The sequence below is a fragment of the Parasteatoda tepidariorum genome, chromosome 1, assembly GCF_982258835.1.
Source record: "Parasteatoda tepidariorum strain Cologne lab strain chromosome 1, Ptep-v5.0, whole genome shotgun sequence".
Taxonomy (NCBI): domain Eukaryota; kingdom Metazoa; phylum Arthropoda; class Arachnida; order Araneae; family Theridiidae; genus Parasteatoda; species Parasteatoda tepidariorum.
In genome coordinates, this window is record NC_141755.1 from 11,386,784 (window position 1) to 11,405,804 (window position 19,021).

The 19,021-nt window shown below is 29.1% G+C and overlaps 1 protein-coding gene across 4 annotated transcripts; it reads left to right on the forward strand.

Moving 5' to 3' along the window:
* Positions 1-2,207: 2,207 nt before the first annotated feature.
* On the forward strand, positions 2,208-18,454 carry LOC107441147 (lipopolysaccharide-induced tumor necrosis factor-alpha factor homolog). 4 transcript variants are annotated; one of them, XR_015432518.1, is made up of 4 exons: positions 2,208-2,956; positions 12,043-12,072; positions 15,307-15,466; positions 17,979-18,454. XR_015432518.1 is itself a non-coding variant. In XM_043052462.3 (4 exons), exons 2-4 carry the CDS (start codon positions 12,063-12,065, stop codon positions 18,079-18,081), a joined length of 273 nt encoding a protein of 90 aa, XP_042908396.1. In that variant the 5' UTR covers positions 2,696-2,948; positions 12,043-12,062; the 3' UTR covers positions 18,082-18,454. The 4 variants fall into 4 exon arrangements, 3 of the variants coding, with proteins under 3 accessions (XP_042908396.1, XP_015909785.1, XP_087015323.1); XM_043052462.3 differs by having other exon boundaries at positions 2,696-2,948; XM_016054299.4 differs by lacking the exon at positions 2,208-2,956 and adding an exon at positions 9,914-10,041.
* The last annotated feature ends 567 nt before the right edge of the window (positions 18,455-19,021 follow it).

Here is a 19,021-nt window from a genome sequence, read left to right on the forward strand (position 1 = left end):
ACAAAAATGATATCAATATATGCTGAATCACTAGTGAGACAGGTGGGATGAACGACATCGAAACCAATTTGATTGAATAGTAAAACTAGAAGGTGTTTCTAAAATCCGGAAATCAATCAAGCTTCAATTTCTTTTCTTCTTTTTTTTGTCACAAAATTTATCAGGGGCTATTCGTTAGATTTCAATATGTGTTATGTTTTTTCATAGATTAAATATTAAACATTAACAAATATTTGTCTTTTAAAACCTTTCACTCTATAATAATTATTAATTCTATATTAATTCTATAATAATCTTATAATAATTATTCTATAATTGTAATTCTAAAACTAATTGATATAAAGCGTTAGTGTGTATATATTAAATGTCTTCCATCGGCGGAACCCCGACATTACGATTAAAGTTTATTAAGGTAATTACGAATATTATAACCTAAAAACAGACTATTTTTAAAATATTTAATTCGAGGAATGTAGATTTTTCCTCGTTTTACCATTTTCAATCTTAAATAAGGTTTTATATTCGACAATTAAGTTTGCAGTCCTTGAGTTATATCTAATCTAGTTTTGAATAATTTTTGGTGTATGCTGCAGTTTACAAAAGCTGAAAATGAATAAGATAAGCCGAATTATGGTTTACTTCTAAATGAACTGATCAATTTGGAAAGCATTTTTCAAGAATGTTAAGTATCCAAATGACTTAATTTATTGAATTTAAAAAAAAATTTTAAAAAATATCCGCAAGGCAGGTTTGTATATTTGGGGCTGATGATTATGAAATCTAACACAAAACTGTGAGATCGGGGGCTCTATTCCACCTGATGGCAGTTTTTAATTATTATTTCTTAATACTGAAAAATGTTTTTCGTATTTTTTTAAGTATGCATGTTACTAACTAGTAATTTAACAATTATTTAAAGAACTGGAAGGCTCCGCTACCTGTTCATTTTGCTCACTAACCCTCGTGGTTGCTTCTGCATTCATTGCAGGTTTAGAGGAAAAATGGTTTATTTCCCTTTTTTTCTACAAAAATTATGATTGAATTACCATTTACATTTTGAAGGTGATTAAATTTAAGTAAATCAATAAAATTGGTACCTGCCGCAGAGTTATTACTCAATAAAGTTGGACTCAAGGGATAGAGCATTCTCCTCCGAATGAGGTGCACCGAGTTCGAATCCCAGTGATGGCTGAGTGATATGAATTCCACACCCGGCTTTTATCGACCACAGTGCTGACGTGAAATATCCTCAGTGGTAAGCGGATCATTTCTTAGAGTTCCCTTGGTATCAGACTAACCGTAGGAGGATTTCGTGGTTTTCCTCTCCATGTAACTCAAATGCGGGCTATCAAAACGTCCTCCACGAATGCAAAAATTTCTTCCAGTACTTGATCCTGGAGTTCTCTTGTCTGCTGGATTAGGTTCAAAATTACAAGGCTACGGAATTAAATATTAGTAGTAGTAAGCTCGAATTTTTGGAATTTTTTCTAGTTGTGCATAAATTTTTTATTGTTTGAGTTGCATTGTTTGAGTAGAATATTTAATTGAGAACAGTGTAGAATCTTATGATGGATGTGCATATATTGTTTATTTATTCAGATATCACTTTTATATTTTTTCTTTGTTAATATTTGAATCATGACAGAACAAATATGTCTATGTCATATTAATTATTTTTCGTATATTAAAAATTATTGCTTATTTTCAAAATTATCTTAGCCCCCCTGTCGGGGCATTGCTGACCCCCTGTCGGGCTAAGTCTAGCGCCACTCTTGGAATCAACTGTGATAGATAACAAAGCTGTTTTAGCTTACGTGAGATTCATAAATGAGAGTAAGGAGATTAACGAGGAAATGTTGTTTACGAGAACTTTGAACACAGATACAAAAGGATCGTCGATTTTTAAATTGGTCAAAGATTATTTTGAGGTAAAACAAAATTCCCCTCACAAATGTTAGTGTTTGTACAACAGATGGTGCTTCAACCATGTCTGGTTGTCATACTGGGTTTCTGGGTCACCTTAAAAAAAAAGTACCAGAAGTTATCTCACCATTCATTATGTCAGTCATCGTCAACTTTTGGCTGCGAAAAATTGGTTATCTTTGGCATCAGTAAAATAAAAGCTAATTCTCCTAATAACCGTTTGTTTCGAGAATTTTGCCATGAAAATGATGAAGATTTTGAATTCCTGCTCCTACATGCAACTGTGAGATGGCTTTCAAAAGGAAACTGAGCCGTTTCTTCGAATTGATGGATTCGGTTACCGAGTTTCTCGACACCACTGATCCTGTTTTAAGTGAGAGTTTGAAGCAAAACAAGTTGGAAGCTACGTACTTCACTGATAGTTTTGAAAAAATGAAGTAAATCAACGAAAAACTTCAAGGAAATAAAATGAACATTATCAAGGCTAAGGGAATCATATCTTCATTCATCGCCAAGTTTGATATCTACAAGTCAAACATTGGTCGCAAAGAGCTAATGCAATTTCCAACTCTTAAAAAGTGTTCAATGGCAGATATCGAGATTCTCGAAAATAAAATCTTAATTTTTACTGATCACCTTGATCAGTTACAAGATTTAAAGATTTGATGAAATTAGAAATTCCGGATTGGATTTTCGATCCCTTCTCTTTTGAAGTTGTGGATAAGCTCACTTCCTCTTTGTAGACTAAGATTTCAGATTTGAAGTATGACTGTGAGGCTTAAGTCGTCTTTAAAAAATACGGTTACGAGTTAGCTTGGGTAAAGCTTATGGACACTTATCCACAATTGTGGAAACAAACTGAGCCGCTTCTCATCTCGTTCCCGTCAACATATTTAGTGGAGAGAGGATTTAGTTCTGTCTTCCAGCTGCTCACAAAGCAAAGAGATAGGTTGTACATTTGCTTCAAAGGAGATCCGCCTTTAAATCTGACGAGCATTAAACCTGACACCAAGCACAGGGCACAGGTAAAAATGTACTTTCTCCCTTTTCATTTTTTTTCTCAAATTTTAGTTGTTAACGTTTTAACTTTTTTTTATTACATTAAAATATGAATTTAAAAAAATGTACTTTTGTTTTTATTATTCCGTTTTAAATATCATTTCCTTTTCGAAAAAAAAGATGCAAATTTTTTTTTAATTAATAAAAATGACAGGATAAATGTGCCTCCTTATTTCCATTACAATTTAAATTAAAATCAAATAACATAGCATATTTTCAGTGTTTGGTTGCTCACAAGCAACAATGAATGGTTTTTTGAGCAAAAAGAGAAAGGGGCGATATGTGTCAGCCAACCCCAAGAGGGGGGCGATGGTTCACAAAAGGTTGGGAACCACTGCTCTATATCCATTGAAAATCCATTTCTTTCTACAAAATCAGAACAGATAGGCAGTAAAGCAATTCAAACTAATTTAATCCCTAACAAACTGACTGTTGTTTTGTTTTTCCTTCTTGGTTGTACTGCTGCTGTTTTTACCCCCCCCCCCCCCTGCTTTGTTTCTTTTGTCGATAATCTGCATAAAAAAAGGGTTTTCTTTAATCTTTTCCCGAAGATTTCATGATGTTTCTGAAATGAAATACAGTCTAACCCCGTTATAGTGAGCATGGTTTATAGTGAATTCCCGGATATAGTGAACGAAATGTTCGCTCCGCCCGTACCTTGCTATACTTCTATACACACATAATATTATTTTTTGTGGATATAGTGAACTAAAAGAAGAGAGGAAATCGGGTATTGTGAACTTTTTTCTGTCTTCGATTGATTTTTTCTTCTTCAATTTTTGGTAATTTTGAAATTTCGACATAAACCGCATATACCGATTTTTAAAACCATCTATTACGTGGAATGTAGAAATAAGCGTTTTTTAATTGTTTGCTAAGTGCTATCACAATTTCCCATCTCTAAATTTTTTGTACGCAAGACGAAGAGTAAGTTAAAATAAAAGTTAACACATTTTTTGTTACTACATATTGTTTTTTAATCATTTTTGTATTTCTTTTTATTCGACATTTATTTAAATGATGTGCAATAAAAGGGAAAGGCTCGGAAAAATTAGTTAAGATTGTTTGCATTACGGATATAGTGAACCCTCGGTTATAGTGAACCGAAATTTTGGTCCCTGGAAGGTTCACTGTAGCGGGGTTTGACTGTAATTGTAAGTTATATATACAGTGTGTAAGTTATATATACATATAACTATTATATGTATATAGTATATGTTAAATAATTATATAACACTAAAATTCCAAAAATATATATTTAAAAAAATTTTAATATTTATTGTTGAAATGTTTTGAAATTTTTTATCTTAGAGAAAGGTTATGTTAAATTTTGTTTTATTTCAAACTATACATTTTATGATAACCTCATAAATATTTGAATAACTGTTTCAATGATTTTTATTTTCTTATGGTTTCGTTTTTTATATTTATAGTAAAAAGGGAATATAATCTATTTATTTTAAAAAGTAAAAAAAAAAAAAAATGCTATAAAATAACACAATTATGCAAATACATTAAAAAAAATTCTTGTTTTTTCATTTCAGTTTCAATAGAATTTTTTTTTCCAATTTATTTATAGAATCATACATTATTTGCAAATATATAAAAGCTGCACCTTAATCCAAACTGAATGTACTCAATTTCACATGTTCGAATGAGACTCTGTGATTTATTAACTAGGGTTGACACAAGTAACTCAAAGGGCATAGTTATTGATGCCATCGGCGTGTTATTCAGCATATTATTTTACATAAATTTAGTAAATAATTTATTTATATTAAATTTTCGCTCAATTTAAAAAGATGTCGCTGGTATGTCGAATGCATGTCTCACCCGCATCGCTTAATAACTATAATTAAAATATTAAATAATTTTTTTGTGTTTGTAATTCAAAAGGCCTTAAACTATTTTTAAACATTAAGTTTCAAAACTCACACTCAAAGAAATTTTTCTGCGGTGATATAAATGTGACTTTTTGTTGCGCGTGTGACAATAATTAAGAATAATATTAAATATGCTTATGTTTTGAAACGAATATTGGTGAACACTTTTCAGCCAGCAAAAAATCTCAATAATAGATGTCTGATTATACACATAAGTTTAGGGATTTATAGAATTATTTGTTCAGCTGTTCGAAACCATGAAACATAAAGATTTCAAAGAGACAAAGTGCCACTTTATAATTTAAAATTAGCGAGCTAATTACAAAAATGTCATTCCTTTTTCATTAAAATATATTTAAGAGAGTTTAAATCTCAATAATAGATGTCAGATTATACACATAAGTTTAGAAATTTACAGAATTATTTGTTCAGCTGTTCGAAACCATGAAACATAACGATTTTATACAGGGAAGTGTCACTTTATAAAAGTAAAATTAGCAGGCTAATGACAAAAATGCATTCTTTTTCATTAAAATATAAACACGTTTAGAGTAATGTGAAAGGTTTAAACCATATTTTAGGGAGTTTAAATTTCCATACTCATGTTCACTTTTTTGTGGATTGAGCGTATAATAACTCTAATACAGAGTCAAACGATGTTGTGAAAATCTATGCTTTCCCGGATTAGGCAACGTCTTTAAAAAAATTTTCAGAGAAACATGTAATGAATCAAAATTCTTATAAAGGTATTTAACTAATGACCATGGATTATCTAACAATGAACAGTAAAAATGAATCGTTAAAACGATACAAAAGTTAAAAATTTTAACTGTGATTTGTAATAATTCTAATACAGCCACAGACGATTTTGTCTGTTGCTGTATTAACACTATCTACTTATTTTAAACTATTTATGAAAAGATTCGAAAGAAAAAAAATCAAAGTAATTGTCTGCATGCCCTCACATTTCATGGAAATTTACAAAAGATTGCTCAAAAATATACACTAGAAACTATTAAGTGGCATTGAAAAACTCTCAAGGTTAAATCCAGTTATAGCCATTCACATCTCATCATAATTAAACGTGCTACATCAAACATAATATGAAGTAGACACAATAGTTCTATTTAAAATACCTATGATTTTGTTCTCTTTCATGACATAATGTCCGCCCAGAGGCCTTGTTGAATTTAGTTGTTGCCAACTTCAACTGAACTTCATGGAAGTAAAAATTAATTAATAAAACTAAAAACGAAGATACATTCTAAATTTCTTTATTTATTGTTTTTTAGACTATTAAACTCTAGATATTTATGAGCCATTCACTGGCAAATCGATTATTTTCACTTCTTAAGTTTAAAGGCACGGAGGAAAATATGGTTTAAACTTCTAGAATATGGTCAAATTTACTGTGTTTCTGCGTCTATGAGAACAAAAAAACTCTGTAATTTTTACCGAAACGCTTTAGCAATAATTTTGATAAAATTAATAAAATGTGATTTCATATATGTCACAAAATTTAGAAAACGTGGTAATATTTTGTAAGTTGTGGCGTAACTACCACTACAATTATTAAATATCGATTCACTAGTATATAACACATGTTAACTTAATCGTAACTTCATTTGATAGTTGAAGGTTGGAATAGTCTGTCGGTTGCATGAAACCTTAGAGCGTGCCATAAAAACCATTTTTTTCGGTTAAATTTCCTTTTCAGTTTTGTATTTCTTAAAATGTGTGGTAATAAGACTATAATTTTGAAAGCCAGAATTTACAGCAAATCATTACCATATGAATGGAAAAATTATCAAATGAATGGTTTAAATACCATAATAATTTTGGTTTCACTAATCAGAATTCTGGTTTATTTATTTATTTTTTTTTTACCAAAAATGTTTACCATACAGTACAGTAATTTTACTAGATTTTTTTCTTAGTGTCAAAACTCTTCGATTTGTCATAGCTTTTTCCATTTAGAATAATTGTGCTAACAGAGAAAAGTTTAAACAACAAAATTTTTATAAAAAAATTCATTATTAGAGGAAATTTGAAAAATAATGTACATTTTTGTCGCGCTTTCTACATTCTGTTTTATGAATTCATTTAATGTGTGCAGTGAATGACTCATTTAATTCTAAAAGAATTTTTTCCTATTGGAATTATTGCTTTTTAGCTACTTCCATGCATAGAATTTTGTTTGGATTAATTTTGTTTTCGAATGAGGAACAAACAAATCATGTCAGCAAAAAGAAGGAAAAAAAACCCTGGTGTGTTAATAATCATACAATATATCTTCACTCGAGTCAATATCTATTGTGTCAAACAAAACTATGTCATTGTATCATCTATCTCTACTAACAAACCGTGGTCGATTTTACGTTACATTTTCTTAACTGTGCAAAACTATAACATTCAGAAATTTGAAATTACAAAGATGTGTAAAAAAATGTACTGTGAGTTGATAGAATAAAAAAAGAATTAACAATTTCTTTGAGAAATGAACTGCGAACTTGTCGAAAAAAATTACAAGTTTTAAATTTAAAAATTCCTGTTCTTAATTTATAGTTAAACACGAGAATTAAAACTGTGAAACAATTCTTTTCGAAAATTACTATAATTTTAAGTGCTTTCTTCGTGAATATTTTTAAACATTTTAAAAAAAATTCAAATAATGACTATTTTTCCATATAATGACCATTTATTTATCTTTCTCGAGGTGTTTATTTTATAAGCTCGTGTTTTAGTTAATGCTGAAAATAACTGAAAGAGAGAGATTTTATATTTCCAGATCTAAATCTTAATACTTAGATTGACATTTATATAAAAAAATAATAAAACTAATTCAAGAGAAATTAAAAACCACTTCATATTTCAACTGTAAATAACGTTATGAAGCTATCATTATTTATGTTAACGAGTAAAATGTATTAGGCTGGGATAGCCTAGTTGGCAGGCGCTGGACTCATGTTCATGAAAATACGAGTACGAATCCATCCGGCTGAAGACTCCCCGTGTAGTAAATGGTGACTGGTGCACGCTAAATTTGTCGGGTCACAAAGCCCTCCAAGTTCCCATGACAAATTGTACCTCTGGGGGTACTGAATTGGAGATTGATCGTTCTCTGGTTCAGGTCAAAATTACGATCTGTGGATGAATGAATGGAAGTGTGAATGGGTCCACCCTAAAAAACGGGTATGACGTATGGATGTGGCAAAGTCGAATTCTTGACCATAGATGGCACCATTGAGAAACAAGTACTGTCGCACCTTCTCTGCCTTAATGGTCGACGACGACAACAACAACAACAAGTTAAATTTATTTCTCAGTTATTTCTTCTAATTGTGTCACATTATTTCGAAGTTTAAATTTTTTTCAAATACAGTTGATTATTAATAAAATGCAGGTAATCCTTATTTTTTTTTAATGTTAGCTTTAACAAAATGCACTTAAATAGAATTATAATAATTAGATACTTTACTCAGCGAAGCCTCCTTAGCTGATTATAAAATAATTGATGATCAAAAGAGCAGTTTGCAATTAATTTCTTTTGAAGAAAAAATGCCTATAAGAACAAAAACTTTGAAATTATTGTATTTCTTTTTCGAAGATATATCAATAGAAATAATTAATAACATTTTGCACATTTTTATAATATTAAATAGTAACATTTTTGCACATTTTTATAATCCATTTTGATTGTTTTTTTACAACACAGTTTAACTTGCTCTAAAACACTTGAAACATGCAGAAATTCAAAATATACACAGACTGCCAAAAAGAGGGAATTGTTAGAAAAAGTATTTATTTTTTATTAAAAAAAATTAGTACCGTTTATGCTGTTTAAAAGATTTCATTGATCGCAATTCTTAGTCTGAAAACGCAAAAACTATTTTTTAAAAAAACTATGAAATTTTGTGGAATTTAGGAGAAATATTTAAGCATTCTGATATGAAAATTCAGACGTTAATTTTTGAATAAACTGATGCCCAAGTTAAATTTTTTTCTACATTTAAGGGTTGAAGAGCCATGTAAGCTGAAGCAGAAACTAGGTGTATAAAAGATGTTACGCAACCTCTAATATATTTAAAATAAAGTATAAACAAAGTACGAAATATTTTGGATTTAAACGGCTTAAAGCAAACTAAAAAATTTGCGCTATCACACTGAGAAAAAAATGTGTTAAAAACTACTAGAATATGGTAAAATTTAACGTGTTTCTGGCTCTATAAAAGTCCAAAAATCTCGATAACTTTTACCAGAGCTCTTTCACTACGATTTTGATAAAATCAACAATAAAATATGGTTTTTAAATCTATGATTAAATATGGCCATTAAAATTGGCCATTAAAACCATAAATTTGTTTTTCAGTTTTGTATTTTTACTAAATGTGTGGCATTAAGAACTATAATTTTTAAAATCAGAATTTCCGCTAAACCGTTACCAAATGGACAGAAAAATTACCAAATGAATGTTTTAAATACTGTATATTTCGGCTTTATTAACCTAACTTATGTCTCCTATTACCAAATATGTCATACAGTAAAATAATTTTACCAGAATTTTTTTCCGTGTTTTATGAGTGACAGCTAGCAGGGGGTAGAACAGCCCAGTAAATTAAAAGAAAAGGAAAAAAACAACGAAAAAGTGTTTAAGAAAGAGTGCTTTTTATAAACTCAAAACGTAGATAATCTATAGACATACGTCTGAAGTTTTACACATTAAGATAGAGTGCTTTTTATTAGTAAAAAACATAGATTATATATAGATACGCGGCTAAAGTATTTCACTTTAAGAAAGAATGTTTTTTACTGACTCCCTAACTCAAAACACAGATTATAAATAAATATACGGCTAAAGTATTACACATTACTAACCATGATAGAGTGCTTTTTATTAGCCCGAAACGAAGATTATATATATATATATATAGATATATGGCTAAAGTCTAGTCACTCCAATTAATCTAGTTGAGGTAGAGTGAAGACTGATTTTACAAAGGTTAGTAATCTGGTTTCATTTAGTTGCTAATATGTAGTTATTGAGAGAAATATTCTTGAGATACACACAATCGTATTTCACCTTAACTTAGAAAAAATCATTTATCAGTCTTAGATAAAAATGTGTAAAGATATGCCCATCTGACAAAAATAAATCATTTGTTTTTGCCAATTCGAAGTAAGTGAGGTTAGTTTCTATCTTTGTTTACAGCTTAATATCATGACACTTCAATCTAATATTAAATTCATTATTCTTATTTTAAAAGAAAACAATTATTCTTAATGCAATAATCATAAAATATAAAAATCATAGCATTTATTATCATTACTTTACGTTTTATTAATTCGGATGAGTATAAATAATTTATTTCCCATTTAACTCGAATAAAAATTTTAATAATTCTGTTCCAATATGCTTTAAATTCGATAAAAATTTTGAATATAAAGATTTGGTTGAAGAACATAACATTCCATATGTATTACGTATTAAATTAACATATTATTTTTAAATAAACAACAGCTCAGGCTCATTTGCTTTGCCACCAAATCTCTATAACTTTATAGAAACTTGAACAATATTTAAGAAACTATCTTTCATAAAAAGATACAGACAATAATAAATAGTTGATGAGAGTTAATTCATTTATTCTTTTTCTTCGATGTAATTTTTATTGTCGTAATACCCAGATGCTTGTTTGTTTGGTTTTTTGAATTACGTTTCATACTACAGAAATTTCATTTTAAATGACTAAAATAATTTTTAAAAAATATTCTTAAAGAAAGTTTGATGTTAATAAATTTTGGTTTTGTCATGCACGTTAATATCTTTCAAAAAGTGTATATATAAGAAACTTACAAAACTCACACACAGAGAAAAAAAGGTTGGAAAAGTCTACCAGAATATGGTAAAATTGATCGTGTTTCTGACTCCATGGAAGCACTGAAAAGTTCGGTAATTTTACCAAAGTGATTTGGTAACGATTTTGGTTAATTAACAATCAAATATAATTTGATTGTTAATTTACCAAAATCATATTAGTTTTCAGAAGACAATTATCTTTCTTTTTTCTCATTGTCTCTATATTTGAGGTATTCAAATTGATATTTTCCGTTTTCATGTCTTAATTTTTTTTCTGGCCTTTTATTTTACATTTTATGAAGTTTCTTTATTTTTTCATGTTATACTACTCTGATGATTAGAGTCCTTAATTTGAATATGATGGAACTATAAAATTAAACAAACAAAAGTAGCAAAATAAAAATAATAAATAAAAAGAGAAAAAATTGCATGTTTTCAGATATAAATCTTAACATTTACATTGAAAATTTTAAAAATAAAAAAACGCTTAAAAACAAAATAAAAACCTTTCCTTATTTGAATTGTTATTAGTCTATATCTTTGCAAAGCGTAAAACTACTTCTTATTTATTTGATTATATTCAGTTGCACAAATGGGACGACCGGCCTGTGTAGGGATCGGGTGAGGGAACTGGCCTTGCATCAAAAAGGCTCTGGGTTCGAATCCTGGGCAAGGCATGGATGCTCTTTCATTCTCTGTATTATCTGTCCTTACTGTGAGAGCAACATTGGCAAACCTAATATGGTGCCCCTGAAAAAGTGACCAACAAATCTGCCCTTCAGATGCCTGTATGACGAAGGGTCATTTTCCAGGTGGGCATTGGAAAGAAAAAAGTTACACAAATTGTACTCTTTAGTTAATATATTTTTTTTTAATTTTCAAATCTAGGTAAACGTTAATTTCGTTGCAATTGACATATTAACAAAATATTCTTACATAAAACTACAGTATTTATATATTTGGGAAACAAAATACTCTGTGTTTCTGAAGAATATATTGACGTTTAGAAGGGGAAAAAAACGGTAATGAATGAAAAGCAATTACGTGGGCTGGTAAGCGAAAGATAAAGTGCTTAAAATAACAAGTGTTTTAATGTAAAATCTATATTTTAGACATTCTATTTAGGTGCTTTATTATCAGGATTTATAAAATAATAAATATAAGTATTTAGGTATTTTTATCGACTTAGAAAACCGACTTCGTTAATATATCACAAGTAGGTAAGAAAATGTTTCGTTGCAAGATTTCTAATAATTTTTTTTTCTAACATTTCTCTCCTAAATAACGCATATAAAAACTAAATATAGTTCTTTTTTTCAGCTTCTTAAATACGAAAGATAATGGAAAAAAGTAAGTATTTTATTGGTATTCCTTTTTATAATATGAGACTATACCTGTTATCTACTTTTAACTAAACATTGTCACCCAATTGCTTTATCAAATGTAATGGTGTAGTTTAAAAGTATTTTACTCAATTGGTGTAATAATTTTATTACGATAAATTTAGCAAAAAAAAAAGCAAATAAAAGTAAACGAAAAGATTCTAAAAAGTTTTATTAACTGAGGCATTTCACTTTTTCTGTTCTCGTATTACGGTATTTTCTTATTTTAAAATATCCATTAAAAATTTAAAAGTTATTTTTAAGTACCGGTAGTTACAAAAATGGTAGGTGATTTAAAAAAATAAACTTAAAAAACGGAAGGAGATATAAATGTACTGCTTGTTGAATTCTGCTTAGAAAACTAGTTCTTTTACTTCCGACAAGTCTCAAAATTAATTACATTACTGTTAACAGATGGCGCAACATGAGCATTCGTCTAATGAGTATTTGTTTTTGCAAATATTTTCTGAGGGAATGGTGTAATATACAAGAGAAAACAATTTTATGCATTTTTCTCTTGTATGCTGTGCTATTTGGAGGAGAAAATTGTATTTATTTAAAATGAAAATTTGCCTATAATATTTATTTCTTTTATTTTACTCTCCTATTATTAAGTTTTTGATTTTGAATATTTCTAAATTAAGTGTTTAAAAGAGCTGTATCTTTATTATAACGTAATTCCACGATATTACCTTATTACGCTACATTTTATGGTAAACTTATTTAAAATGGTGTCTTAATTCATTAACCATTATACAACTTGCGTTATTATTTTCATTTTTAATGTAAATTACATTAATATGCTAATATAAATTATAGTTAAAGATATTCGTTAAATGACTTAGAACTTAAGGATCAGTTTCAGGCGCAATGTGATGATGCATGCAAAATTGTATTTAATATATCAGCCTGTTTCGTAAGCAAAAATATTAAATTGCGGTTAGTGAACTGACCAAATTTATTATAACAATAAACTTTAAATATTATTTTAGGAAATAATTACTAAGCAAATTATTTAAGTTCACTAATAGATATTAATAGAGTCCGTAGGGAAATGTTGTCCGTAGGGAAGCGTAACATATATAGAAATGAATATTTTCCACTTTTGTAAAAAAAAAAACTGTTTTATGTTAACCGGATAAAATTACGATAAAATATTTATCAGGAAGCAAACAAAAATTATTTGGCGTTAGAGAGTAATTGCAAGCAGGGGGTCGAGCCCTCTTATTATATCGAATATTTTTAGAACACACCAGTATGTATGTCTTTAAATGTATGTTCATACTTATAATGAAGTTTTATTATTAAGATATTAAAGTATTATCTGTCTATCCTGTAATAATATTTTATTGAGCATACTAAAATAACAATTAAAAACGAACAAGAACTATAAATTTTTCACTTCATACTGCACTCTCAATATCTTAACATCTAGAAACAAAATCTTTACTCATACTATTTTACTTTTAAATAGTTGCGTTAAACTAATCTTCAGTATTATATTCTACACACATAACATTTTACATAAATCGATATCAACGCCTACTCCGTAATGTTCGATGAAAGATAAGGTTATGTGACAGATTTCTGAAAGGATAGAAAAAAGAGGTTGCACAAATATTTTTTTTTTATTTTTAAAACAGTGTTTTATTTTTTTCGTTCCAAACGTACTTTAACCGCTTACCTCTTATTATCATTGTTTGCATTAAATTAGATAAAAAATGAAGTGATAAGAAAAATGAACAGATTTTGCAGTATAGATTGCACTGTTAAATGTTATAGATTTAAAAATCTTGTATTATTTGTTTTACGGCGTTCATAATATCTCCTGCGTAACTATTACAACATCACACAAATTCCAAAAAAAAAAATTACAATAGAATCTATTTTTATTAAAGCCAAGGACTTATTTACGGAAGGGCTCGGAACACATGCTCAGATTTCTCAACTTGTGAGGGGCCCCACCTCAAATTACATAAGATGAAATAAATATTTTTTCAAAATTAGTTTAGTCATTAATTTATAAGCCATCCAAAATTTTCTTTGACTTTTTATATATTATAATGTCAACTTTCATGCAAAGGTTTTAAAATGGGAAATACTTTTATTGCGAGTTGTTTAAATTTCATAAAATTATTATTACCTCAAATAAATTTGATAAATAATGTTTTTTTATGAAAATAATAAATATTACAAATGATTTTATTTTAGAATTATAGAGATGGTTTGCTAGGTAATTCGAATAAATATCTTGTATCCTGCACAATTTTCATCAATGTTGCTAAAATTGTTACTCTTTCTATTAAATTTTAGTATTTTTTTTCATAATTTAACTGAATTGAATTTTGAATTTATATGATATACTCTTAATTAAGATATCAAGTTGTTTACTTCTCTCTGTTGTCGGAAAATTAATATTCATTGTGATCAAAAAACATGTATGCTAACTGAAACATGTCAACTCTTTTAAAAGGCACAGGGCCCCTAGATCAGTAAACCGGGCCCTTATTAAAGACACGATTATTTTTTTTAAATCAAAAATTTCTCCTTAATATTTCGATTAAATATTAGAAAAAATTACATATCGATTTTTGATTGTTGTATAAAAGTAAATCCAATCTACGGCACAATCTGCATTCATTCTATCTATTTCCGAGTTGAACTGCAGTAAAGAAAATTTCTTCTCTGAGAAAGCATAGCGCGTTCAGTATAATATGCAAAATAGCATTACGCTTTATTAAACTAATTATTTTGATCACTATTCATAAGTCACAGTCACATAGTTTCACATAATTATTGAATCAATCTCAATTTTTTTACTTTGAATTAATACTTACTTGCATTCCTATCACACAAATCAGTTCCTAATTTAAATGTTGTAACTTGAAAACATGTTAAAATACCTCCCTTTCAATTGTACAACAATTTATTCATTTGACGGCAATGGCAACAAGACTAAATAGAGAAACTGCATCGTTTACGTTATCAACCAAAAGACGCAAACAATTGATGGACTGCTGAAGAGCAACTGATCCAGTTCAACTTCACAAGTTGGACATCTCAAAGAATCAAAAATTTAAATACAGTTTTGCCTGCTAAGAGTTTCACGATTCATTAGAGATCTTATAAGATTCCCTTATAGAATATTTTTGTACTTCACTTAATTTTCACGTACATTTTGTAATTTCACTTTAATTTTCAGGCTATCCTAATCCACCTGTAGTGATTGTGTCGCAATTACCTTTTGGAGATACTCCAGTACAAGTAACTTGCCCTGTCTGCCATACCACCGTTGTTACAACTACAACTTCAGAAAATGGGGCAGCTGCTTGGATCGCTGCTTTAATAGTATTATTGATTTGGTAGGTACCTTGATCAAATATCCAATACAGTCAACCCCGCTTAAAGGAATATGAAAAATTTTATTATCAAAGCTAATAGCGTACCAGGAAGGGGCACAAGTCTTGATCGCAAAATAAATTACTCTGTTCCTTCCTACATTCTAAATGATGAGTGAAAGAAGTGAGAAACTTCTAGAGAGATAGATCTCTAGAGAGACAGAAAGAGGGATATATCCCCCTTAGTTTATTCCAATGTGTAACTGCTGACAAAATTTGATTAAATTCTTAAACTATGTCCCTAACATCTGTTTAGAGCAGTAAATGAACAGGAAGTCCTCGTTGAAGTAGCCACCATTGTATTCTCATCTTCTTAATGAAAAAACTGAAATTACATTCTATTCGGTGAAATATTTTTTTAAATTATTTTTAAATAAATATTTTTTTTCTTTTTAGTCTCTCTTATCTATGCAATTAGACGAGGAAATTTTACATTAGTTTCGTGTAAAATGATTTGGTTCCATAAAATTTTACTCGTATGTTAATCGTATGTAATTTTAATGCGATTATCCGATATGTAATTAAATGGGGACGACATGCAATCTAAAATATGATATCATTTAAATATCAGGAAAAATATTATAAAGGCGATATCAAACTGACATTTAAAAAAAAGACGAAGAAAAAATATGTTTAATATTCACTCTATTTTTATGTTTTATTATTAATACATTTTTGAAAATAAAAAAATAAAAAAATATTTTTAATTTTTTTTATTTTAACAAATATTTTTTTCAATAGGAAAATTTAATTATTTTTTTGTTTAAAATAAATTTCATCTAAAAAATTCAGATTCAAGACTTATTATTCAATCTAAAAATATTAAATTCATAAAACAGACTTAATGTAATTTCAGGAACGAGGAACACAAGGAAAGTATCACGATTTTTACTGTCTGTGACGTGCCAGTTTCATAAAAGATGGCAATCACGCAGCTTTTTTTTAAAAAAAAAAAAAAAGCTCGCAATCGCCTTCGATTGAAAACCCAGGTCTCATCCTTCACCGTCACGAGATATTTCTCAAAACTGACCAAAAATGTGTTAAAATAACTCCGAAACAAATAATAATCGAATTTGAAAACCTCATGTAATCAAAATTGAAACAGCATACATTCATTTTTGACCAAAATACATAGTTTCAAAAGTAAAAGGGAGGGAGGAAATTGTGAGAGAGATGTTCGTGGACTGCCGATGGGATTCGAACCCAGGAACTCCGGGTTCTTAGTAGAATACCACCGTATATGTTCAGCTGAGTCCAGGTAGAGTTAAAAACCTTTATAAAGTGGTCACCGTAACGACTCATCATTGCATCAATGGCTGCTAATATCCAATTTCAATGATGGTACAAAGGATTGTAATAATTGAATAATTGTGATATTCGAATTCGAATATGGTCCAAATAGCTATGTCGGGAAATCAGTTATTTTAATTATTTGCTTAATCTTAATATCTTTCAAGTGAATGGAATGTATTTCATGATGCGTCTTTGGGACGGCTACTAAATAAACCTTCCTAACTCACCCTGAACTGAGGTGTACAACTACGGTGGTCGGAGCGTTTTACTACGAACCCGTAGGTCCTGCCTGCAGCCAACGAGCACAATATCTCAGTCACACATATGCTGTTTTAATTTTGAATACATGGTGTTTTCAAATTCCCTATTATTTGTTTCGAAACTATTTTGACACAGTTTTTCTCAATTCGGAAAAACCTTTTTTTTTTCATTTAGTGCTCAGGTCACACTTTACTCAGTGACCGGGACGTGGTATAAAAACACAAATCTTTAATTCTAGTACATAAAGCAGCATATCTATATTATACCTTCACATTCATCCGAATAACTTTATGATACACTCTGGCACTCTCTCACACCAGATGGCTCCACTATAGATACTAACTCAGCCTTATTCAGCCCTTTAAATGTAGTGTTGAACAACGCAGCTAAAACTCAACACTCCTTGTTCAAAATCACTCACGTTTTGTTAAATCACTCACAGGTTCTAACTCAATTCTGTCGGGGCTCCCCTGACCGAGCGTTATCGCCCACCAAACGCTATGCCAAACGTGGTGGTAGTGGGTTCAAAACCCGCTATTACCCAGGATGTTGTCCTTCTCAATATTGTGCTATCTGTCCTCCTATTTGATAATGGTTTATAAATCTTAATTGAGCACACAAGCCTCCAAATGTAGGTGGCAATAATAAATAAATAAACAATTCTGTCTCTGAAGGGGAATATTGCATCAACGCGTCGTTTAGGAAATTATGTACAAAGGAATTATATAGATATATATTACTATTCAATGTTTTATATTTATTCATTTCATAAATAATTTGAATTATAAAATTTTGAAATGTGATTATATTGTAATTTTAAACATGTAAATACATGTTTGTATCACAGATATCAATAAAATTAAAACGTATCAATATCAATATAAGATATCAATAAAATTAAAACTTGTTTTGAATTTTCTAGTTTTCCATTCTTCTGGGTACCGCTGTGCATCGACTCATGCTCTGATATTCATCACAAGTGTCCTAACTGCAATGCACATCTTGGTGTATACAAAAAAATATAACGAAAACGGAACTTTATCTACATTTATTCTTCCATAACAATCAAGATCTTTTATGTTAGAAACTAAAACTATCATGTATTATACTCGTATGCTTGGAAAAAGAACAGGAATTTACCACCAATAGTGTATTTTAATAATTAATTTGTTTTAAAAAAAACGTTATTCTTAGGAGGAAGAAAAAATTAAAACGTTTCTATATCTAAAATGTTTTTTCTTTGCTTTTAAAAAATGTCCGACTATTATTAAACACACTTTTGTAACATTTTTAGATTAAGCTATGAATAATATGAAACAAGTTCTTTAACACATTTATGTTCAGAATTTTAAAAATAATCATTGCTGAAATTTATTAAAATAAAATATTTTGAATTAATTGAGTAGCATTCTTATTTTATTTGTTATCTATAAAAAGAACGGTGATGTTTTTCAATTCAAGAATGGTTTACATGGTGATATATTTGTACAAAAGGCACAAACCTTGATTTAAAATATTTTCGTAACTAAAGCGAAGTAAAAAGATCTACAATGTCTACTTTAAAAATGTATACAAAGTGTTCTGCCTTCACCGCCTTTAATATTTATTTTTTGAATCCTTCTCAAACATGCATACACATTTGGATAAATATTTTAGCATAGAAAAGCTAAAACGTATCTCGAAATCTGACGTTAAGAATCTGATGGGATCAGAGCCGTTTTTATGTTTATAGGGGCCCTGGGCCTGTCATTATCTGGGGGTTCTTTATGAGTAAATTTAGAGAGGGGAAATTTATTTTTGAATAATTTTTAAAAATTATTTTATTTTAAGAGTGAAAAACATTTAAATTAATTATAAAAGCTTATATACATTATTTTTATAAAAAAAATTAAGGTAACAATACTTTTCGCGCTTTTTGAGAGGCGAATCTTCTATCACATCATCAAAATCAATTTCCTACAAAAC

Excerpts from the sequence above, each read along its gene's own strand:
- LOC107441147 (XM_043052462.3), top strand. Across the intron at positions 15,467-17,978 it reads TTAATAGTATTATTGATTTG|TTTTCCATTCTTCTGGGTAC; the intron begins GTAGGTACCTTG and ends TGAATTTTCTAG.